This window comes from Vombatus ursinus, unplaced genomic scaffold, assembly GCF_900497805.2.
Source record: "Vombatus ursinus unplaced genomic scaffold, bare-nosed wombat genome assembly UNPS02009770.1, whole genome shotgun sequence".
Lineage (NCBI taxonomy): Eukaryota > Metazoa > Chordata > Mammalia > Diprotodontia > Vombatidae > Vombatus > Vombatus ursinus.
Genome location: NW_020949548.1, coordinates 5169704 through 5195335, shown reverse-complemented (window position 1 = coordinate 5195335; position 25632 = coordinate 5169704). Strand labels below are relative to the sequence as shown.

Here is a 25632-nt window from a genome sequence, read left to right as displayed (position 1 = left end):
TATGACTTTGTTGTTTGTTACTCGCTATAGCAAAAAGTGCTGCTATAAGTATTCTTGTACATAAGGGTTTTTACCCTCGGGCTTGATTTGGATGACTTCGATTTTGGACAAATTCAGTTTGAGGTGATGATGGGACATACACATGGAAAATTTGACCAGGCAGTGAGAGAAGTAGGGCTGGAGCTCAGAGAAGAGATTGGGGTGGGGGTGCAAATAGATTTATGAACTATTGGCATGTATTTGATAAATGAATCTATGAGAATGGATGTCATCACCAGACATGATCTTGGGGATCTGCTTAGACTAGCAGAAATGTTGAAGCCTATACATATTGGAAAGAGAAAAGAAAACAAGGCAGAAAAATAAAAAGCATAAACTAAACAAGAATTCAGTGAAATAGGTAAGACAATAGACACAGAAGCACTCACTATCAGAATAACAATAAGTCTAAAATCTCTTCAAAGCTTGACAGTTTACCTTTGGAGAGTCAAGAGAAATGGGGTTAAAGACTCACCTCTGAAACTTACTACCTGTGTGCCCATGCTTAAATCAGTTAACCTCCTGGACCTCAGTTTCCTCATCTGTAAAATGAGGAGGTTGGACTATATATCCTCCAAGGTCCATTACAGTTGTAGACCTATGGTTATTTAATCCTGTAACAAACATAAGGTTCTAAGAACATTGTACTGAGTATCTCAAAAATGCTGGTCACTTAATGGGCAAATTCAGAGTATATATTAGGTAAACATATTTTATGTTAGAAATTAAATCCTGTGAGAAGGAAATGAAGTTAAGAATATAAAGGGACTTTGAAAGGAATTTTAAGAGCCATAGTAATAGAAGGAAAACATTTCTAGGATGGAGTAGATAAATTCTTGTTACTAATTACATTAATGCTGAAGTTAAAAATTATATTGCATCTTTGAAAGGGGACAGCTTCATTTCCCAATTAATGGGCATCTTTTTTGTTTCAAGTTGTTTGCTACAACAAAAAGTGTTGCCATAAGCATTCTTGTACATAAAGGTCCTTACCCTCGTGCTTGACTTTTTAGGGGAATATGCCTAATGGTAGTATTGTTGGATCAAAGTGCATGTAGAGTGTAGTGCTTTTGGGGGCTACCGTTCCAAATTTATTTACCAGAATGGTTGAACTAATTCACAAGTATACCAACAGTGCATTGGTGTGCCTTTCCTCTCATTATTCCATACAACAATTACTATTTTCTCCTGTTGTCATCTTTGCAATATTGTGGGTGTTACATGGACCCTCACAGATGTTTTAATTTGCATTTCTCTTATAATTAGTGATTTGGAGCATTTTGTCATATGGTTCTCAGACCTGGCCAATGTGTTGATTTGTTTTGCTGGATTCTGTGTATTTATTACAAGAAAGAACTTCTATTTTGGGAAGAGAGTGGCAGGTTAGTGGGTGGTGAGAGCCAGGCAAAAAGCAAAAAGCATTAATAATTTTAAAAATACATAAGAAAACAAAAAGAAGTAAAGAAGGGAACACCACCAAATACAGAAATTTTGTTAAGTTATTAAATGTTATAAATAAATATAACTATATAATTATATGCCATATATAGCACTATATTATATAACATGCATTTATATGTATAACTCTGGTTATATTTATATAGGTATTGTATATATGTTACATATGCAATATATGATATATCGTTATATTTATGATGTACAAATATAGGCTTTTTTTAAAAAGCAATCTGCGCATAAAAAAAGTTTACAGTTTCTAATACAAGCCTTGTTTTTTGCTTTTCTTTATTAAATGTTTATATTTATTGATCAAGTTTATGATTTAAAAAAATTTGTTTTTAAAAAATATATCTCCACAAAAGCCCCACCTCCACTGATATCTTCTCATGGTATGTAGATGACCCAGTGTTGTTGAGGGCTCCTGCCTGTCAGATTCATTCTCTGCTAGGTCCTACCAAGCTGTTAAGACTCTTATACGGACCCAGTGATACATTTAGTACCTATCATCTAAGGATGAATTTAATTTAGTTCAAAGAGGTTTATTGAAAGACAAGCCAACGTCCGACATATGCTGACTTTTTGTGGGGGTGGGGGAGCACTATACTTCATTAACTTTGTACCAAAGTGTAGAGGGGTTGAGATTTGCATCAGGGTAACAGATATGTATTTCTATAAAATCCCAGATCTTTGAAATCTTTAAGAGGGTTAATGAAGATGCTTATCAAGTAACAGGAGACAATTTCCATAGAAATGAAAAGTTCTGTGTGTCTACATGTGTGTATAACGTATCTTCACATCCATCCTTTGTTGAAGACCCTAATAAATTTTCCTTCTTTAATCATATTAGCCAAGCTTATTTCAGATCACAGCCTGGAGCCCTTGGTTGTAGGGTCAACTCCTTGGCTGTTCTAGTTGAGGTCTCTAGGCTTACTGTGAGTCAGTGTTGGTTATTTTATTTTCTGAGATAAGGTATGGATTCCTCATTTGGAATTTAAAGCTCTTCACAATCGGACTCCCACTTATCATTTTAGCCTGATTTCACATCACTCCTATATACATACTCAATATTTAAATTAAACTGGTGTACTTGCTCTTCCCTGAATGGGACAGTCCATCCCCTGCCTCCATACCTTTGCACTATCTGATATCAATCATTCAATAAGACTTTATTAAGTACCTACTGTCTTCCATGCACTGTGCTAAGTGCTGAAATGTACTCCTTCCTCACTTCTACCTTTCAGAATCCCCAGCTTCATGGCCTAGGAGGGAGAACAAAAAGGGGCATTATGTGAAAGAGTATGGCACTATCACATTCCAAGGATGGGAGACAGAGGGAGGGAGGGAATACCTCTTCATTTCATAGTCACCTCATCTTCTACCTCCTACTACTGACCTTGCCAGTTAGTGCCATCTGGTGGTTACTCTAGGCACTGGGAATACAAAGATAAAAACCAAAGCCCTTTCACCTCTCAAGGAACTTAATATTCTATCACAATAGCTGGCATCTATATAGTGCTTTAAGGTTTTCAAAGTATTTTTCATATATTTTCTCATTTAGAGCCCCACAATAACCTTTCAAAGCAAATATGTGTATTATCATTTTATAGATGAGGAAACTGAAACTCAGAGCAGTTAAGTGACTACCCTAAGGTCACTCAGCTAGTTATTATGTAAGGACAGATTTGAATGCATGTCTTCTTCACTTTTGGTACAGTAGTCTACCTCAGAGTGAAATACCATCTCTCCCCCTTTCTGATTATGTAGCCGTTGATATCAAGCCACATTTGTCTGGTTTTCAGGTGAAATGCTGAACGCCTGCTTTCACCCAATTCAATGTAGCATGGTACAGAATGCAAATAAACCCCATTCCCTGCAGCCCCCAGTGTTGAATATATCTTTTGTTAGAAAAATGTTAAAAGAGGATAAAGAGAATGCATTGGTCTATAAATTAATTTAATAGTCTTGCTCTAAAGAGCAGATGACTAATTTTTTTTTAAAAAATGTTTTCACTCAAATTATGATAGCTTGTAAAAACAGCTGGTGATTAGGTTAGACAAGAAGGCATGGATAAACATAAGATGTCCCAGTGGACTGAGACGATCTAAATTGAGGTAGGTTTTCTTCTTCTCACAGGAGTATTGGAGGGAGTGAACAATGAAAGGATCCTGGTTCATGAAAACTTTGCTCCAAATGAAAATACCTAGACAGTATTAGAAAATAAATTGGACAGTAACTAGGACCTGAGAGGGAAGGGAATTGGGATAATGTCAAAGTTTCTGCATGGTCAATTAAGTATGGAAAAGGACATATATGGAAGTGATAGTTATCAATGGCCATGTACTAGTAAAAAAAAAAGGTTTATAATCTTTAGATACAAATACCAATTCAGAGCATTAGGTAAATACTTATAGAATATTGGGGAGACAAAAAAAATGTTTCTCTTTTATTATTCAAGAGTAGCAAGGGCAGAAGGCTCAAAGCTGGAAGGAACCTGAAATGGATGGTTTTCTTATTAAAAGGCTGTAATTCCCAAGGAAACATCTTAGGAGCTTTGTCCAAGTTGGGGCAGGGGAAAAATAATAATCCAAGCAGGGAAGGAAGGAAGGAAAGAAGGAAAGAAAGAAAGGAAAGAGAAAGAGAAAAGAAAAACACTTCAGTAACTTTGATCATGTGAATATTAAGTTATTGGCTCTGATTCTGCAGGGCTTAACATTGAACTCTGTGAATCTAAAAAACGTTTCCTTGTTCTTAGAAAGATTTTAGGAAAGTTGGTCATCTTGAAGGAACAGAAAAAGTCAGTGACAAAGCTCACTTTTATTTTGAAGGTGCTTACGGAGTCAACAAATGATTGACTCCCCCCCCCCATTAGAAAGTCTGTTTTCCTTTTTGTGGGCATCATAAATGGAGACTTCCCTCATTCAGTGGGGAATGGGTTAACACACTTTAGGTTTTTGAAGACAAATTAATAGCTCCAGGGAGGAAAAAGAAAAAGAAATACATTTTTCATATCTTCCCTTAAAATGCTAACACCTCTACTTAGTGTAATTCCCCTGTGTTTTCCTGAGCCTCTTCCCTGCAATCCAGTTATCCCATAATTCCAAAGCCAGAGCCATAGGCTCCCTGGTGGACTAGTGACCTCTTAAGAGGTTTTGTTGTTGTTATTATTGTCCATTGATCATTTCCAGATCTTATGAATTTTTCATTGTGTCCTACCTTAGTGGGAGAGAAATGACTTTTCTTTCAGGTTGCAATTATTCCATTGAAGTCGAGTAACCAAAACGGGGAGTCAGACATCTTAGGTTACATTAGAGTATTTTTGGGGAGGGGAGAGGAAAAGAAAAAAAGACAAATAAATTATAAAGCAGTGATGCCAAGAAGGTTTAAAATCATGGTATTGCTGTCTTCTAAAATGCATTTCATGGTGGATAAAAGGATAGAAAATGACTTACCTGATTATGCCCTAACTTCTCTACGATGGAACATTCTAATAAATCAAGAAATGTAGCGCTGTTTCTTAGTGGCCTATCCTGTGGCAGGTCTGTGCTAGGCACTGGCGATTCAAAGACAAAAATCAAAAGAAAAAAGAATTTAGTAGTTAAAGTAAAAGGCTTACCAACTGGTGGGGGTTGGGGAAGGGAGGGCAAGAGGCCGATAGAGAGGGATCAGGCAAAGAGATCCAAGGGCCAAGGGCCAAACCCCATTTGGGGTTTTCTTGGCAAAGATGCTAGAGTGGTTGGCCCTTCCCTTCTCCAGCTCATTTTACAGATGAGGAAACTGAGGCAGAGTTAAATGACTTCCCCAGGGTCACAAAGCTAATAAATGTCTGAAGCCAGATTTGAACACAGGAAAATGAGTCTTTCTGACCCCAGGCTTGGCACTCTCTCCACTGAATATAGCAAGCGCTTAATAAATTCTTGGTGATTGTTTTGAAAAGGAGGAACTTTGGGAAGAAAGGAGGGTGACTAAACCTGATTTCACGGATGTAGGTCTTCCCGACTCCAACGCCAGTCCTCTATCCTGCTGCCAGGCTTTCAGAGGCTGAATAAAATATTTACATTTTTGTTATTTCTACCATTTCAGATGCTGCACAACAAACACGTCATGGTCCGTGTGGGAGGAGGATGGGAAACTTTTGCGGGCTATTTGCTGAAACACGACCCCTGCCGCATGCTCCAGATCTCCCGCGTGGATGGCAAGACCTCCCCCATCCAGAGCAAATCACCAACCCTCAAGGACATGAATCCAGATAATTACCTGGTGGTCTCTGCCCATTACAAGGCCAAGAAAGAGATTAAATGAACGTAGCTGGTCAGCACAAGGGGACTCTCACTGAGGCCCACATCAGTAACTTCCCCAGTGTAGTCAGCGTAGTCTGTGTGCCTTGAAAGGACTTTGGGAAATTGAACAAACCCAGACAGACAATGGCATTATGCTTGAAGGATCATTAAATTGTAGCACTATTTATTTCCAAAGCTTTTGTAGAAAATGACCTCATAGGTGAAATGCTAATATCAAATATACTAGCCAAGTTTTAGACGAGTCATTACTCCTCCATATGTGAACATTATGTTTAGACTGTCTTAAAAGACCTGGTTCTAGGTAATTACAGAACCTTGTTAAGAGGAAAAAAAACAACAAAACAAAACAAAATTTAAAAAAAAATAACATGTAGGGTTTAAGTACAAGTCAGTGGAATATATCTGCCCTGTTTCGAGCATCCTAGACTTTTACACATTTCAGGATTTCTGATCAAGCTTTAAAAAGAGAAAGTGTGATTGTATGTTACTAGGCAATCAAACACCACCATCAATAAGCACGTTTTCTTGGAAGCCACTTCCCAGAAGTTTACATTCACTTAGACAATTGCCTTAAACATCATCTCTTAGGGGCAGCTAGGTGGTGTAGTGGATAGAGCACCGGCCCTGGATTCAGGAGGACCTGAGTTCAAATCTGGCCTCAGACACATAACAGTTACTAGCTGTGTGACCCTAGGCAAGTCACTTAACCCCATTGCCTAGCCAAAAAAAAAAAAAAAAAAAAAGATCATCTCTTACTTAAATGACCAAATACTCTGAGGGTCCTATTGAAAGTTGCCTTTAGGGAAATGCTTGTGAATTATCTCACAAAAGCACAGTTGTATATCGACTAATTTAATACAATCCACACAGGTAATTTCCATGTTGATATTTTGACAATAAATTGTACAGTTGAGCCTTCTTTTGACTTCCATGTTATTTTAAAATATCTTCTTGTCAAGGTGTGTTTCTGGGGTGAATCCCTTTTTGCTGTGCAGTATAGTGAAGTAAGTTCATTGTGGTTAATGATGGCATGGACTTACATATACCATTGTATGCTGGGGCAGAACTGGTTTTGCTAATAAAGACAGCAAAATAAGCATCCCCCATTGATCCTCAAAATTAAAGGAAAAAAGCTTTAAAATGAAAGATGCATCTGTGTACATTCTTTATTTAAAATGAAACTTCCCTTTGCTGAATTTCAGAAGTCGGTGGGAACCAAGAGAACCATCTACTGGTACCCATGCCCCAGAAAGAGATCCTGTTATATTAAAATGGCAAGTAGTCAGCCAGCCTTTGTCTGAAGACCTCTATCAAGAGAGAATCCACTGTCGCTCAAGGCAGCCCATCCATTTGTGTATGGCTCTAACGGGTACAGCTTTTTCCCCCCTTTATCATCAAACCCAAGTTTCCCTTTTTGCAATGTCCCATCAGTCTTTACTTGGTTCTCTGAGGCTGAGTAGATAAAGTTTGATCCCCCTTCCATATGGTCAACCTTCAAGAGCTATCATCTGCCCCGCTATTTCTTCCCCTTTCCTTGGTATACAAATGTCCTCAGCTCTTTCGACTGATCTGCCGAAGATGAGCTTGAGGATCTTCCCCATTCTGCTTGCTCTCCTTCTTATCAATGTCCTTCCTCAAATGGGGTGCCTAGAACTGAACGCAACTCCAGGCCCATCATTCTATGTACTGTGCCATTTAACAGCTTCTAGAAGAGGTAAGAGGATTGCTAGGTGATGCAGTGGACAAAGCACCTGGCCTAGATTCAGAAAGACTCCTCTTCCAGAGTTCCAGTCTGGCCTCTGATACTGACTAGCTGTGTGAGCCTGAGCAAGTCACTTAACCCTATTTGCCTCAGTTCCTCATCTGTAAAATGGACTAGAGAAGGAAGTAGAAAACCACTCTAGTAACTTTACGAAGAAAAAGAGTCGGACACAACTGAACAACAACAAAAACTGGTCCATCTGACTAGATAGCCATGCCATAAATAATAGCTTTAAACTCTAGAAATAAAGAAACAAAAGAAGTTTCATAACATTTTGAAGAGTTACACTCATTACTGATATCTGAAATCACAAATCTTTGAATTTCACTTATTTTCTCTTGGCAATGAATAAAATGTCACATTCCATTTTTAATTTGAGCAAGAATCAACACAAAACGTATCTTTCTCTGCCATCTCCCTTACCACAAATTAGTCTCAAGGGAACTCAAATATAAAAACGCAATGAAGAATTAGAGCTGAGACTAGATTTTTAAAACATTAGGCAGTCAGAGATGGGGGAGATCAGAAAAGGAACTTTATTGACTCATTTTTGCAAATGTGCATATTTCTCATGCCAGGAAATCACCACTTCATAGCATAATTTTATCAAGTGAAACATGTTAGGGTCAAGATCCAGTCTTCTAGGTATGCAATTTCTGAAGCTTTACATAGGACCCACAAAAATGCCTTGTCCAGATACTAGAAAATAAAATAGTACACAGCTGGGACTCTTCGGTCATCTAGCCTTATTCCTTTTACAGATGAGGAAACTAAGGCTCAGGAGGCAGTGATTTGTCCAAGTCATGGAGCCAATAAGAAGCAGAACCAGCACTAGACCCCAGCCTCCTGACTCCCAGTTCAGTACTCTGTATCACAGAATTTTAAGGGAAAACTACTCACTTAACTGCATTTAGAAGCTTTACATGAATTAGAACTCTCAATAAAAATTCACTTCCACTAAAAGAATATTTATTAAATGTCTGGTAGCTGGAAGCAACAGTGACCTCTAAGTAGGTGAACAATGACCAATTCTTCTCTTCTGAAGTGCTCGAATGGGCACCTGTGCCATCACAGGGTGGCAGGGGAAGAAGTAGGGGATTTGCAGCTAGAGGACTTGGATTTTAATCTAAGAATTGCTACTTTCCTATTGTGATACGGCATAATTCCTGGGTAATTAGTCATTTTATTAATAATGCCAGCATCTTAATAATAAGAGGTCAGTGGCACTTTCAAATTCCAAAGACAAGCATGGTGGCAGGCTCATGGCTTATATTCCCTTGGAAGAGGGGTGTTCTTGAAGGTGGCAATCACCTCTGATTAGTTAAAAACTAATCAGAATGAATATTACAATGAGGGGCTGGACATATTCTAATGAACTCTGATTATGTAATTTACATCTGTTACCCCCAGCCTAGGACAATCTATTCAAAGAATTTATCTCCACCCAAAACTGAGCAGAGCACAGGGGGCTTCCCCAGCTGTATGGGGTTTGAATAAAATTTTAAAAGTTAATCTAATCTCATTATCAATAATGTCCTTCAAGAGAAAGAACTTTGAAATGAGGACTACAGAAAAAGGGGGGACTCTGGATCCCTCCAAATAATTGGTTAATAATAATCATTCTCACTATGTTGTTAAAAGTAAGCAAGTCCTGACCTCTTTGGGCCTCAGTTTGAAAATGAAGAGTTTGGATTAAATGATCTTCAAGATTTTTTCTAGTTCCAAATGTTTAATTTTCTGAAGTCTTAGGTTTCGTGAGGGAGGGAGGTATAAATAGAGGTATTACTTACTCGTTCTTTTCCCTTCACTTTTCAATTCAGAAGAAACCCATTTAAAAAAATAAAAAGTATGGGGAGAGGTTTTTATTGTTCATTTCTAAGCCCTATTATCATGAGAAGGTATCTCTATATTGTAGTTTTTAGAATGTTAATACTCAGTTTTTGAAAGCATAGCTATGGTTAACCAAGACTTTTACTGTCTGGCATTAGAGGCAGCATGATACATAGTGGGTACAGTGATTATGGGGCTAGCAGTCAAGTCTTGCCTCTGATTCTTACTAGCTGTCTGAAGCTAAACAGATCCCTTAAACTTTATCTATCTTAAGCAACTCCCTAGGACCTAAGCCTGGATGGGCTGCTACATTGGTCAAGAGAATTGTCACCCTGTGATTTCCCCAACTGATTAAATCATAGAACCTTTGTGCATTTGCTTTTATTAATGATGTCCTAAATACTTTGAAATCTAGTAGTAGTCTCAACTACTTTCCAAATATTTTAAGGTCAATTCAAATTTAGATAAGGAACAAATTCTCCTTGGTATAAGGAATGCTTTTAATGTCATTTTGGCATAAATAAAAGTCATCCATCTGGTTTAGAAACAAACAGAGCCATTTCCTGCACTTCAAACAGGTTCTTGTTTCATGAACTCAGTGACTCAAAAATATTCATTAGTCACATTTTCCTATGATTGGGAGCTTTGACTCTCTCAGAAACATAGCTAATTAATAATAGTTTCCCAAATAATAAAGTTAATCACAAATATTAGATTTAAATAAAACTACTTATTTTAAACATAGGTAAGGCAAGATGGTATGGACACATAAAGTTACAACCTCAGACTCAGGAAGTTCTGAGTTCAAGTCATACCTTAGACATTTATTACTTATGTGACCCTGGGCAAGTCCCTTAACTTCCCAATGCCCCAGGCCACTTGCTGAGACTAATTTATAGCCCAGTTCCATTGGTGAATGGAGTTTCTACATAGGCAATTCACCAAACTGATTAAGTGACAGGTCGGAGACCAAAATGATAATTAAAGTGATGTTTTGGAAAGAGCTGTGGAATACTGTTGAGCCTAAGCTTCATTTCTAAACTGAGGGGCATGGGCCATTTGATGTCTGTAGTCCTTTCCAGTTCTAAATCTTGGGATCCCTGTGACCTCTATTATTAGGGAAATCTGAGAAAGCTTCATGAAGGTGTCACTAGAATTCAGTTTTAAATTATGAGTAAAGAGCCAAAGGATGGGGATGGATCAGACAGGAGTTTCAGGCATAGGAAATAGCATGAAGGAAGCCAGGGGGAGGCTGAGGATAGAAAGTGCTGTGTAGGTAAAGGAGTGCTCTATGAGATAAAGTTGGAAATGGAATCATTCAGGGTTATGGGGGACCCTTAGAAGCCAAGCTAAGGCACCAATTTTAACACTGTGAGCAATGCCACAACCAGATCCATGCCTAAGAAAGAATAGTTTGCCAGTTCAACATGCCAGGGGGATAGAAATGGAGGCCTGCAATAGGAAGACAGCAGTGGAAACGGAAAAGTGGGGTGGTGGCTAGTGCGCTGAGCTTGGAGTCAGAAAGAGCCAAGTTCAATCCACCCCCGCTCTAAGACACATTACCTGTTTGACTGTAAGCAAATCACTTGGCCTCTCTCAACTAGACGAGAGGCTTGAACTGAATGATCTGTCTGCTCCCCTCCAGCTCTAAATCAATGATGTGATGTGTGAGAATACAGAGGCAAGATAAGATGTGGTACAGATTACACACGAAAAGTTAGGTTACACTGAGCCTTAGCTTCGCAACCTAGGAAAACTGAGCAGATAGTGGTGCCAGAGACAGAAACGAAATCAGGAGGAGTATATTTTGGGGGAAGGAACATGTGAACATACTGAGGGGAAAGGTGGCTGAAAGGTGGCGGCTGAAGTAGCTGGTCCAAGCGTGCTGGCTTATTTCCTATATATTCCTATGTCCGATTCCACAGGAATCAGGAAGTAAACATCTTTCAAATCAGTGACCTAGATTTATGAATCTAACCCCGACAGCAGAGATTTTTGACCTCAGCTCCATGGGGTCCATGGAGAGATTTCAAGGCAGCTTTAAACTTGAATGGTTTAGAAAAAAAATTCATCTCTAATTCAATATAATTGGTTTCTCTGCAATCTTATTATATTTTATGCATTTAAAATCATTATTCTGAGAAGAGGTACCTAGGCTTTACCAGATTGTCAAAGGGATCTAGTTAAGAACCTTTGCCCTAGAGCAAGAAAATATGTAATCAATTTGATTTTGGCATTTTACATTTCCACCACGAAAACAAGGACACGTGTTTCCAAATTAAGCATGTTCCTAAAAAAACAAAATCTTTATAAAGTTTGAATTATGTTATTAATTTCATGTAGAAAGGATCTTCCAGTTATTTTTATGCATATATATGTATATGTGTGTATATATGTATATATGTGTATATATACACACACAAATATATATATATATAAAATACATATTATCTGTTGATATATATTATGGTATATAAAGATATATAGTGATATATATACCACTAGTGAGAAGAGGTGAGATTATTGGTTGGTACTCCTCAAAGCATGGAATTTTGAAGTCCTCTGCTAGTCATCAACTATGAAAGATAATGTGGTGTATGGGAAAAATACTGGCCAGAGAGATATACATACTTATACATACAAACATATATGTATAGATGGATGTATAAGGATATATCACCCAAATACCCACATGAATGTTTCCACAAATGAAAACCACATTAGTGCAATTACACTTTGCCTTATGGTAATTCTTTAATAGATTTTTAAAAAATGACAATGAAGCTCATACTTTGACAAATGTTCGTAAGTAATCTAATTACAACAAAAGTCTTTAGAGAAATAAATCTGATCTGCACTGCCCTCTTATGGTACCAAAAGGACCAAGTTTTAAACTCAGCAAATAAATTTTAGCTTAGTGAAAATCCCCCATTTCCACATAACTTATTTAGAAAATTTAAACAGAAAATATCAGGTTTAATATTTTATTTGCTTACAAATTAGCATCGAGTGAATCAAAACGTATGAGGAAGGTTGGTTTTATATGAACCCCCCCAAATTATTTTTTGGGTATTTCCTTCTACTTAGTCATTGAATCAACAGGTTTAAACATTAAGTCAGTATAAATGCAAAATAAACATAATATATGTCAGCAAAGCTAGAAATGTCCACTTAATTTTTTTATAAAAGAGATAATGTAAGTGAAAAACTGACTAAAGATTTAATCATTACCACCTAAAGCAAAAATATAATATTATGTGGTACTAATTTATCTCTGTGAAGTTACAAATACAAGCCCTGCCTTCGGGATAGCCACTTGAGCAAAAATAAAGAGACTATAGTGAAAAGTTTTGGCCCTCTTGTTAAACATCTTGAGGTCTGTCTGCTCAAAAAAAATAAATAATTTCCAGTATACAGTTTACTTATCATTTATCACATTAAAACAGAGAAGTGTTAATGTATTATATGCAAAAGCCACATCACGAAGCGCCAGTTGATTGCAGTTTTCCACAGGTTATCGGCAGTAGTCTTATCTTCCATTTGGCACACATTTTTATGAAACTGTCCACTAAAAAAGATGAAAAGAGATAGATTACTTCCATATAAATCTACAGGAACAACAGAAGTTTTGGATTTATAATGCACAAACAAGCAGGAATCATCACATACACAGAAATGCAAGGTGAGCTGTATAAAGAACTAGGAATACTGCTCAGGATTTGAGTCAGAAACCTACAGACCAAAGTAAGAAACGAAAGCTATAAGACCATGTGATAAAGATGTGCATTCTACTTGGAGACATAAGGAAGTTAAGGAAAAACTGGCATACAATCAATATAGTTCAGTTTCAAACCCTAGCCTAGGGCAAGATTATAATTGTAGTAACAAATCTTAAGAACTATACTTGAAAAAACTGGGAGACATATGGGCACAGATAGAGATAGACAGAGAGACAAGACTTTGGCCCATGGACTGAGGGACTAGATATAGTTTTATTTAAATAGTGTAGGCTCAGGGGAATTGTGTTAATAAAATCAGTCCCCATGCAGTCACAAATATCCATTAAGATAGTAAAAGGATACATTTTGTCTTGGTCAAGATTGCATTTTTGACCACTTGTGAGGATTAGAGTACTTGGAAAGCACAGATTATTATAATCTCTCTGCTTTTATATTTCTTGTTCCCCAACTGTCTTGGCTATGGTGGCTGTAAATTAATTTGGCACCTTTATAGGATTGTAGAGATCATCTATGTATAGCCCTCACATGTTAGCTCATTAGGTTCTCCCAATCATTCTGTAAGGGAGTCAAATCAAGAGTTGATTTAGTGCCACCAACGTGCTGGATGCTGTTCTACACCACACTACCAAGAAAGGCAAAAATAGTTCCTGACTCTGAGAAGCCCAAATTCTAACAGGAGGGACAACACTGAGATAATTTCTAAGGGGGAGACACTACCAGTGACGGGGGGTAGGGGGAACGACAAGACAGATCTTTGGCAAAACGTGGAATCTGAACCAAGATTTGAAGGAAAGCTGGGGAAGATCATTCTCATTTTACAGATAAGCACACTAAAGGCTCAGACAGGCTAGGTAATGTGCCCAGGTGAGTTCCTATGCACTCATAAATAACGGGATTTGAAGCCAAGTCTTCCTGACTCTCACTGCAACACTCTATCTACTGCATCACCTACCTATCTAGATAGGAAAATGGAGGCTTAGTGAGGTACAAGGGTCTTCCTACAGGGAATAAGAGAGATCTGGAATTCAAGCCCATGTCATCTACCTACCAAACCAGGGCTCTTTGCACTACACCTGCTTTCCCACCCCCACCCTTCCCCCATTCAGCATGGTGAGCTTAACCCTGACAAGAATAGGTGCTTCCTTCATTAGAGCTACATGGATAACATGTTGCATGGCCTTGGGCAAGGCAGGTGACCCTTCTCTTCCTGTTTTCCCATCTGTGAATACATTTGGGGAGAAAGTCCTAGAAGGGAAGGAAGATCCATTCAGAGAAACCATGAGTGAAGTACGGTTATAGTCTTGACAGAAATCCTACATTAATAAAATTCTTAATGAAGTAAAGCATCTATATTGGAGATACGTATTTCCTATTTGCTTTATTTTATTAACCCTTCTATAATGGTATTTAAAAGAAAAAAAGGAAAATCACCAAAACAATAGTGTATGAAATAGATTATTATATTCTGGTGAACTAATACTTAAATTTTTTTTTTAATTCCTAGATTTTTAATATATTTACATAAGAGGCAACAAAGAAAAGTTTAGATAGCCTTCAAGAAACTCAAAGTCAGAGCAATATATAAAATTAAACTAAATTATATCAGTTATAAAACAAAATATCATTGGGTAAGCCTGTTCTTGAACTGCCTATACCAGATGATTTGAGAACTTAGGTCCTCTATCTCAACAATATAAACAAACAACTAGGAAGATGGTTTTACACGAGTATGACTACACTCCAGTCCCAAATAGAAGACTTTTGATTTGTCTGCTCTGCTGTATTCTCTCTACTAGTGAAATTAAAAAAAAAAAAAAAGCAAACTTGCCTTTAATTACTTCAGCTTGAAAAAATATTTCTACTTGTTAAAAATATAAAATCTTAACTATCCAAGCCACTTTTCCTTTTAGCTCTTATCTAAACTTCTTTGACTTGGTATATATGTGTTTTCCTATTAGATAAAGATACATCATTAGCTTAACTTGACTCTTTACATGTTCAAATAATCTTATCTCCTAATCTACAACTCCAAGTCTGGCAGATACTATTTTTCAATTTTTCTTTTGATAGCTGAATATCTATGAAAAGAAAAAATTTTAACTTAAATTCCAAATTTCAAAATAATTTTCCCATAAATGAAAAACCAGTATGCAAGTTACATTACACTTTAAGTCACAGGTTCTTAAACTTTGTTGTGTCACCCTTTAGAAGTCTGGCACAGCCTATAGAACTTTCATCAGAATGTTTTTAAATGCACAAAATACATAAAATCACAAAGGAAAACAATCATATTGAAATACAATTACCAAAATATAAAAATAAAACTAAGTTCCCAGCCTCCAGGTTCAGTGGGTATCTTTACACTTACTCGAAGCCCCCCTTGTGAGGGACCACCAGAAGCCAACTGTTTTTCCATTTTTTCCTTTCTCTTCCTCTTCTCTTCTACAGATTGCAGATTTAAAATTCCTCGAGATGATGACTTTAGGAAAAAGAAATCAGTATAATATAAATGACTTCTATTGTTGTTAAACCATAAAATAAAAGCCAGGTGCTTTGCTTGGCTATGTCTATAGTAACAGTTTACCAAGTGAAGAATGCTCATGATTAACTAGGATTCAGACCAGTGGTCCCAAAACTATGGTAAATCAGATCAAATCAGCCTGCTGCTTTTACATTTTTATATAAACTTTCATCATAGGTAAAAATGCAAAATCCATTCTAAGCTCAAGGGCCTGACCAAAACAGACTAAGTATAGGCTTAGTTTTACCCAAATCATTGTTTAACAAACATACTAATGTCATTTTTTCTCAAAGTCTTTAAGCCTGCCTTTACCGGCAACAATCATTTCTTCATTTAACATATGTTTGCTATGATAAATATTTATGTGTTTTTATTTATATTTTGCTTATTATGCCTCAGAGTCTGACAGAATGTATGTTTAATTATAAGAGGTCAAAGCTAATTAAAGTTCAAGGAAGTTGATCATCACAAATCTAAGCACTACCAGATTTTTTTTTCAGTCATAAGTCATGAAGACTAAATGTCAAGGTACCAAGGGATTGTGATTTGAAACTACCAAAACCAATGATCGTGGATCCCCAAAATGTTGGAGGATTATGACACTAACTGTCTTCTTTGTTTTAGCCAGAGGAGAGGGAAAAAAAAGACTGGTGCATCTCATCTCAGACTCACATTTATAGCATACGTTAGACACCCACTTCACAGATGGGTTGCCACCTCCTCAGCCCCATGTTCTGCTGGTGGTGTCCCAAAGCCCAAGTCCCCTCTGACCTTTGAACCCACTCTCTTTTTTGAACAGGGACCATCTGCCCTGCCATTGCTCCCCAAGATCTTAGGGCTTTGCCTGTCAGAAACTAAGTACCTCTAGCCTTCCAACTGCATGAAACTTTACTCCTTTATGTTTCCTTTCCCTCAATTAGAGTGTGACCTCTTTTAGGGAAAGGGACCCTTGATTTTTCTGTTTTGTAGCCCCAGTGCTTAGCTCCGAGTAAATCGTTAATGACTATTTTTCCATTTTATACAAGATGTATTCCTTTAAAAAAGTGCAATTGTAAAAATATTTTATCAATTTAATCTTATTTTAAATGCAATTTATAGGAATTGCATCATAAATCTTTTCTTAAAAAGTAATTAATTGCCTTTGAACTTATTGGGCATCACCTTTTTGGTTCTTTTTAGATAGGAAACTTCTGTATACAAAAATTCTAACACTCACATAACAATAACAATGATACAATCAAAAATATTTCCAAATAACCAGAATTATATTTTTTCAAATCTCACCTCTCTCTGCCTTCTTTCTGCAGCTTCTGCAAGTTTTAGTCTTCTATCATCCTGTGAAAAATTGATAACACTTTTTTTAAATGACCATGAAAATCCCTGAGGAAATAGAGCAGCAAGTTGCCATGCTAACTCAGGAAGCAGTGTGTTGCAATAGGAAGAATGTGGACCGGTAAACCAAACCCTCTAGTTGGGCAGCCTGCTCTGACACTTTCTAGTGGTAAGTTTTTGGGCCAGTTATTTAACACCTCAGAGCCTTATGTTCACATATGTAAATGAGACAGAGACATTAAAAGGCTGGTCCAAGGACAGAGAGCCAGGGCCTTAGCATGGGGCCAAGGTGCTGGCCTATTCTACCTCTCCCCATGCCTGGAATACACATTGTCATATCCCAGGCTCAAAGGACCCTTCATTTCCCTCCAGCCTTAGAAGTACCACCTTCTACAGGCAGCTCTCCTTGACTTTCCCAACTGCCACTGGCCTAACTCTCTCCCAACTAAAGTCCTTTATATTTAGATATCTAGTGTGAGAACAGTGAGGACGACAATTTGGCTGGATCAGAGAGTATAGGAAGGTGTGTAAAGGACAAGGCTGGAAAAGAAATCTGCAGCTAGTTTAAGAAGTGCTTCAGAAGCCTAACAGAAGAGTACATATTTTATCCTAGATTTGATAGGGTGCCACTAGAATTTACTGCATTAGGTGGGCAGGGGTGATATGATCAGATTTGTGCTTGGAAATCACTTTGTCCAAAGTGTAGAAAATGGATTGGAAGGGAAGATGAAGAGCACTCCATGTAGAAGGGACAGTATGTGAAAAGGCTCAGAGGTGGGGATGGAAGGTTGTATAAGGTGAACAGCAAGGCCAGTTTGCCTGGAATTTTGAATGGATGAAATGTGAATAACATACAGTTGGCTAGAGCCAGACTCTGAAAGATTTTAAAAAACCAAGCTGGGGAATTCATATCTTTTCCTAAAGGTAACAGAAGTCACCAGAAATGTCTTGAGAAAGTCCAGTGTTGTCAGACTTATACTTCCGGCGGCTAGTAGAAGATGGGCTACAGAGGGGATAGAAAGGCCAAAATCCAATCAGGAGGTTCAAGTCAAGAGGTGACCCTTATACCACCCTCAAATGGTGTGTCAGCTATGTGAGTGGGCAGAAGGAAATGGCAGAAGAGATCTTGGGGTGATATTAGATCTGAACTGAGATGTGGAAGAGGAAGTGAACACAAGGGTTACAGGAGGCTTTAAAAAAAACCAACCACCACCTAGAGTTTAGTTATAAAAGGACTGGGAAACAGAATACGATAGAAAGATGTCGTGACCAATTTATAAAGTTGTTTTTCTGTTATTTTAACAAAATGGGAAGAGTTTTGTAATGTTTCTAAGTAGGAGGAAAAGATCAAAAGTGTGTGTGTATTCTTGCACGAGAGAGAGAATAATTGAAAGATAGACGAAGGGCTCAAATAGAACGTAAATTTCTTTCTTTCTTTCTTTTTTTGTGAGGCAACTGGGATTAAGTGACTTGCCCAGAGTCACACAGCTAGGAAGTTTTATGTGTTTGAAGCTGGACTTGACTCCAGCTTCAGGTCCTCCTGACTCCAAGACTGGTACTCTATCCACTGTGCCACCTAGCTGCCCCAGAATGTAAATTTCTTGGGGGTCACAGCAGTTTCTCTTTGCATCCCTAGAGCCTAACACAGTATCTGTAACTCAGTAGGCGCTTAATAAATGCTTACTAAATTATAGTAGAAGGGCTGACCTTGGTAAGAATTGTTACTTTTTGTCAGAGACTAAAGCAAAGAAGGAAGCAGCATGTGTGCTTCCTCAATGAAGGCCTTCCTTGTTGGGTACTTAACAGCAAGGATTCCTTTAAGGTATGGATGGTTTGCTGTGAAAGGCTCAAGTAAGTACATAAAATTCTTTGTAATCTTGAAGTGTTAATGATTTTGAGGTATAAAAATGGTTATTTCTCAGAAAATGTTTACTGGCTCCCCTATGTCTTTTCTTTTTCTGTTATGTATTGCCATGGTAGGTTATATAGGGAATAAAGTATAAGTCCCCCATGATGCCTTCGATAGCTGAAAAGACAAAAGACAACACTATATACAAGAGAAAAGTTGCTTTAAGTGCCAAGGACAGATGTTAGTGTGTGACAAAGCTTAAGATACAACGTAGGTCCCTTAACTGCCAAGCTTCTGCTGCTGCACAAGGATTTCTCAAGAGACCTCTGCCCAGGGAAGGAACAAATCCCTTGAGTTTTCTAGAGGTCCTCTTTTAACATATTGATGTAAACATACTTTCAAAAAAAAAAAGCCTTCCACAAAGAAGGATATATTGAATGAACAGCTGCCTTACCATAAAAGCAAAGCAGAACCACTTTTTAATATGGAATTTTACAGTAAATAAATACAAATGTATATCCAGAAATCACAGTAGAATAATTAAGTAACATTAGGAGCACTCCAAGAAGTTTTCTAATTAAGTGAAAACTTCTGGGAGTCCAGAAAATACGGAACTGAGAAATAACAATGAATGTGAAGAAAACTCCTTTCTACCCAAGCTACGATTCATGGGACTCTGTGCCAATGACCAAGAAGACCTTGGTGAGAAGCAACTGGGTACAGAGGACTGTGTGCTGGGATTTTAGAGTTGGATTGACCTAGAATTGTACCCCTGCTTTGCCACTTGCAACTTCTGTAACTCTGGGCAAGACCCAAGTTCTGGAGGCTTCAGTTTTCCATTCGTAAAAATAAGAGTTAAACTAGCTGATTTTTCAGGTTCATTTCAGTATGGAATCTATGATAGGAATTAAACTCCAGGTCCTAGAGCCTGATAAAATTCACAAGCCAAAAATCAACCAAAAAAAAAAAAAAAAAGGATAACACCGAAATGCCCACAAACAACACAAAACAATCTTTACTGCTAGACAGGTTGCTAAACTAGTTAAATGACAAAAAAAAAAAAAAAAGAAAGAAAAAGGGAGAAACATGGCCCTCAAGAGGGGCATGGGAGGCAAGAAAAATCCCTGGTTGTCATTCTCACCAGGATAGATCATAGGTTCACAGAACTGCAGAATTTTAGAGTTGGAAGGGACCTTGACCACTCTCTGGTCCAGCAACATACCATGGAAAGAAGCACTGATTATGGAACCAGAAGATCAGGGTTTCTGACACTTAATACCTGGGTAACCTTGCTTATGTCAATTAACCTTCTCGGGCCTGTTTCCTCACATGCAAAACAAATGTGTTGGACTTAAGTCTCTAAGGTCCTTTCCAGCTTCAGACTTCTATTTAAAAACAAAAAATACAAAACCACAAATAACCTTTTACAATATAACCAAAAGTTCCTCCCCCCCCAAGGCATCCAAGGCTAAGCCCTGCGTAGCCAGTTAATTATACTTTGTGACAGCTTGAGTTGCCAGGAAGGTGGCCTACCCCCCCCACTTTTCTTCTAGCAAATTCAAATTGTCTTTGTCGTTTCAACTTCCACCCACAGACTCAGCTCTAGGCAAAGCATGTTTCAGCTCCCTTATATCATAGCTCCAAGAAGCCCCACAGGGCTTAAATGATTTTCATCAAGTCACATGGGCAAATTTGCAAAACTTTTAAACGTATCATTCCATTTGATCCTCACAACCACGTAAGGCAAGTACTGTAGGTGTTATTATTCATTTTGTAGATGGGGAAATTGCGGCTTAGTCCTCAGGTAAAGGTTTTGCCCAGATCCTGCAACAGTAAGCTGCAGAAGCAGTGTTAGTACTCAGTCTCCTCTAAATCCCAGGCTCCTTAAGGAGCATGGCTCTCCCTCTGCCAGAGGCTAGAAAGGGCAGTTCCTCCAAGTTGGTTAGAGCTGTACTTAAGTCTCCATCATACTGGCTAGGAGACCCTGAGCAAGTCACCTCTCCATGCTCAAGGCAACTTTCCAAGACTAGAAATTGCAAAAAAGGTGCAGACTGTTGCAATTTTACAGAGTTTCCTGTCTTGGGAGTTTCATAAATTACCAAAGGAAAGGTCCGGTCTCTCTCCCTGTCTCTTTCCCCATTTCCTATTCTCATCTGAGGACGGGCAACATGGGATAAGTAAGAGAGCTGCTTTCTGAGGAAGGAAAACCTCAGCTACATGGTGCGGTGGGGAGAGAGCAGTCCGCAAGCTAGGCATACATGGATGGGTTCAATCCCTTCTCTCACATATATGTTGGCTATGTGTACCCGGGGTAAGCCATGAACTTCTTCAGAGTTCTAGATTACTCTTAAGTCTCTAATCTGTGCTGAGAGTGAATTTCCTCACCAGGGAGAACCCAATACCAATGAAATAAAAGACCACTCCCTATCCCTAAAATGCAGGGAGCGTAAGAGCCCATGAAGAGAGGCAACATGGTGCAATGAAGAGAACCGATTTTAGAGCCAAGAAGAGAACTATTCAATCCCTGTCTCTGATAACATACCAGTTAGGTGACTCTGGGCAAGTCACGGAACCCATCACTGCCCCAGATAACAAGAACAATTAACAACAATAAAACAGCTAACATTTATGTAGCACTTACTATGTGTTCTGCACTGTGTTAAGCGCTTTGCAAGTATTATCGCATTTGATCCTCACAACCACCTTGGGAGGCAGGTTTTAAACTGTTCCCATTTTACAGATGAGGAAATTGCAACAAACAGGTTGGATATGAATTCAGGCCTACCCAGCGTTCGAGCCAATGTATGACCCGGCAGCGCCCGAATAACCGTGGAGTTCCTTAAATTGCAGAGCAGGTGCAGGTGTTCATAGTAGGGCCGCGCTCTCACCTGGCAGTTCTCTAACCAATGAGATCCTAGGGCCTGTCCCCTTTCTCACCATCCCACCTGAATGGGCTTCAGGCTCCCCCCTCCGTGGTCTCACGCGCCAGGGGCGGGGGGGGGGGCCCTCCAGCACACACAAGCCCCATTGTCAAGGCCACGCACGTGCGTTCCCCCCCACCCCCGGCCCCGCCCAGCACGCGAAGGCTCCAGCAGCCCAGGCTCTCAGACCCGCCCCGGGCCAACTGGGGCCGCAATCGCGCCCAGCCCCGGACGGAACCCTGGGGAGGAAGGGAAGACCGGCCGGGCCCCGAAGGGAAGACCGCAGGGGAGGCGGAGGCTAGCAAACCGGCTGGGAAGGACCCCTGTCGCTCCTGGGCCTGGGAGGGGGGAGGATGTCGGGGGGGGGAGAGGGCGCAGAGGCCCCACTTACTATGTCTGGCGGGTCCTGGGGCCCATCTCCCAGGCAGGGGAGGCACAGCCCCATGTCCACTCCGCGCAGCGCCAGCGCCAGCCGCACTCCGCTTAGAAAGCTGGGGCAGTGTGGCCCCGCCCAGGCCGGCGTGCTCCCGCCACACCCCCCACGTCGGCCAGCCCCTCCCCGCCCCTCCCCAGCCCCTCCCTGGAGGCCTCGCTGAGGCTGGAGCCTCACCTGTAGTGCAGGAAGGGGGCGGAGGGCGGGGGTTGGAACCCGGGGCTGAGAGTGCCCGCGAGGGTTATGGGGCCAGAGGGGACCATCGAGGTCACACACACATACACACACACACACACACACACACACACACACACACACACACACACACACACACACACACACACTCTTCACAGATAAAGAAACTGAGGCACAGAGAGGCGATCGAAGTCACAGCATGGAAGTGTCTTAGCAGAGGCATCAGAGCCCAGGTATTCCTTACTCCACATTCCAACTTGCTCACCTACGAGAATACAAGGACCCACCCGCGTTATAGAATAGCAGATGAGAGGCAGAAGGATGGAAAAGATCTTTAGAGGGAATAGAGTCAAACTCCTTTGTTTTATAGATAAGGACACTGAGGCACAGAAAGGTTGTGATTTAGTTACACAGCTAGTAGGTGATAGATGAAAGACGGACAAAGAACTTTATTGTTTTATTTAAAGAATTACTCTGTGCTGAGTACTGGGTTAAAAATGTCTCAGGGCTAGGATTTAAACTCAGGCTTTCCTCACACCAAGTCCAGAATCCTCTACAATGCCTTGTTGGTTAGGTTTGGAAGGCCTGATCCTCTAACTCCCAATCCAGTCCACGTTCAAAGAGCCATAGTGAAGGCAGAGCAATTTCTCCTTAAAGGGTCAGGTTAAATTGATCTCATCTTATTCTTTCCTGAAGGAATTTATCTGGATTTGTTCTTTACCTTGATCAGACTCTATCTGTCTGTACATTGGTCTTATCCTGCCTTAGTATATTTAAGTTCTTTAGGGTTCGTGGTGAGGGATGTTGGGAGAAACATGGACTCTTCTTTTTATCCCCATCCAGGAACTCAGGCCTGTGTGCAAGCTGCTAAATGAAGGAATAAAATTAAATTGAATTTTTACTTTCTTTTTAAAAGAGAAAAGTATTTCTCTGATCCTACTGAGAAGAATGCAGAGGGGATTTTTCCCTGCTTTGTCAGAGTGCCTTGCATTTTAAAAAAGATCTTAGAAAATAAGCTATTATATATTGTAATAAAAACACATTTATGAAAATGTACAGTTTTAAAACTCTTTAAAAATTTAAAGTGGTATATGAATGTTATTGTTATTTTGTCCCATTTTTTTTTATAGTTTCTGCCACAAAAATCCTACTCTGCCTATGGTAGTAAACTTTGGATTCTCAAGGGCTAGGCCAGGAAACTGGAAAGACTTGAAGAACTGACCTAGTTACAGATCACATCTTCTGTGAGAAAGCAGGACACTGGAACCACTTTCACCACACAGATAAACGGGGCTGGGGAGTTCCTCAGTTTATCCAACTTTGCCCCATGATTTCTGGTGAGCCTTTCCCTCCTTGCTGAGAATTCTCACCTCATTCCTTCCTTAGTCTCACTCCATTTTCCTTGCCTGCCGTAGTTGCTTCCATGATTTGAGCCCCCTAATTTGGTTCCCCACAAATAAAATGATGCCATTCTATGTCATTTTCAGTACTTTGCCCTCAGGCTATAGGGGACTCTCTCTTAAACTATACTATAATTCACTATAAACACTATAATTCAGATAAGGGTTCAGCTGTTCTGACCAGGGTTCCTCAGCTCTAAGAACAATGCAAATGTAGCTTAAATACCTCCTGCCTTTCTTGAAATGGGCTGATCCCTTGAAGCTAATCTTTTTAGCTTTGTCCCAACATACTCTTCTTACTTCCATATCTGTTGCTAAGTGTCTTTTAGAAAATTGCTTATTAATTGTTTATCATAGTTGCAATCTTAGTTGGACGTAGACTAATTTGATACAGTACAGGAATGGGTATAATTGGAATGGCAATCTTGTTGAAATAAGCTTGTGGCCTCCTGATTTGACTGCTCTTCAGGGGAGAATATTCAATTGGCTTCTGTCTCTGTTTTGTTTGCTTAAAAGTCATCTAAGATGTTATGTGGAATTTCATATCTTTCCTTCAGCCTCCTGGTATAGAACCCTACTGAATCGAATTTTCACTCCAACTGAATGAAGAGTCAATATAGTCAAAATTGAAGAAAGCCGATTTACAGGCCTTTCTTTTGCCCTTGGCCATAAACTGGTCTCTTAGGAAATGAGAAACATAAATACATTAAAAAGCATCCTACTAATCTTATCATAACTTGTAACACATCAGAAAAAGAAAGTAATATTGCATTTGCAATATAACTAAAAGAAAACACCCCATAGCCAAGAAAAGTGACCAAAGTGCATAAAATCCTATCTTAGCTTTATTTTACTGATTTCTGACATCTACTTCTGTTTAACTAGAGAAATAATAATCAATTACTTTAGAAATGAGGGTTTCTGTTTATTGTTAGAAGGATCGACTTTCGTAGCAGTGTGCCCCCTATTATGGACTTGTAGGTTAAAAGAACGTTTTTGTAGTTTCAGCACCGATATGTCCCCTGACTTAAACATTAAAAGGCAATAAGCTCTGGCATACTGATTTTTCAAGACTTCACTGTAAATAATTTTTATTGTTTGTTCATTTATTGAAGATTCCCTTCCCTGGATTTTTGTGACAACTCTCTCTTGGTTCTCCTTCAACCTGTTAATCTACCCTTTAGTCTCATCTGGGCATCATAGTTGCTTCACCTACAACCAGGGGTGTTCTCCAAGGCTCTGTCCTATTTGTTTTCTCTCTCTCTCTCTCTCTCTCTCTCTCTCTCTCTCTCTCTCTCTCTCTTTTCCTCTCCCTCCTCCTTTCATCCTCTTTTCTCCCCTTCACCTCCGTGTCCCCCCTATTGCGTTGGATCTTACCAACAGGTCAAATAAAATATACCCAAAATAGAACTCATCTTCCACAAAAAAACCTTTCCCTCTTTATAATTTCCCAATTTATGTTGAAGAAAACAGAGGTGAGGGATAGATGGATAGAATGAGCAAGCAAGCATTTATTAAGCACTGCTGTGTGAAGACAGTCTTTGCCCTCAAGGAGTTTACATTCTAATGAAAGAAGACAATACATATAGAAGATCTAGGAGAGGGGTGGTGAGAAGGGTAGTACCCAGGCAGCATGGTTTAGAGATGGCCGGGACATGCCATGGAAACTTGGTTCTGGCTAAGATAAGGAAAAAGCTTACCGATGATCAGGGTCTGGCACCCAAGTGGCGGAGTCCAAGGTTCCTGTGGGATGGAGATAACAATGATGGCTGGTCAAAGTAAATAAAGTAACATGTTTTGGGAATGTCTGTGAAGTGATGTGAGACCTGGACTGTTTGTATTTTATTGGCCGCT

The 25632-nt window shown here is 39.3% G+C and overlaps 2 protein-coding genes across 3 annotated transcripts in view; one reads left to right on the top strand and one right to left on the bottom strand.

Annotated features, from left to right (window-relative positions):
• GAS2 (growth arrest specific 2) overlaps positions 1-6453 on the top strand; it is a 149804-nt gene extending 143351 nt beyond the window's left edge. For both annotated transcript variants that reach the window (XM_027852640.1, XM_027852641.1), the window contains exon 8: positions 5578-6453. In XM_027852640.1, the coding sequence (XP_027708441.1) occupies positions 5578-5796 (219 nt within the window). In that variant the 3' untranslated portion in view covers positions 5797-6453. The remainder of the gene's footprint in view (positions 1-5577) is intronic.
• A 5669-nt stretch (positions 6454-12122) lies between these two features.
• On the bottom strand, positions 12123-22238 carry SVIP (small VCP interacting protein). The gene is made up of 4 exons (XM_027852643.1): positions 22142-22238; positions 16933-16983; positions 15496-15606; positions 12123-12955 (listed from the first exon to the last, which is right to left on the bottom strand). The coding sequence occupies exons 1-4, from the start codon at positions 22193-22195 to the stop codon at positions 12941-12943; spliced, it is 231 nt and encodes a 76-aa protein (XP_027708444.1). The 5' UTR covers positions 22196-22238; the 3' UTR covers positions 12123-12940.
• Positions 22239-25632: the final 3394 nt, after the last annotated feature.

Coding starts and splice junctions, on each gene's coding strand:
- SVIP (XM_027852643.1), bottom strand. CDS start 22,195: ATGGGGCTGTGCCTCCCCTGCCTGGGAGATGGGCCCCAGGACCCGCCA. Junction 16,984..22,141: donor CCCAGGACCCGCCAGACATA/GTAAGTGGGGCC, acceptor AATTTTTCACAG/GATGATAGAAGACTAAAACT. Junction 15,607..16,932: donor CAGAAAGAAGGCAGAGAGAG/GTGAGATTTGAA, acceptor TTTTTCCTAAAG/TCATCATCTCGAGGAATTTT.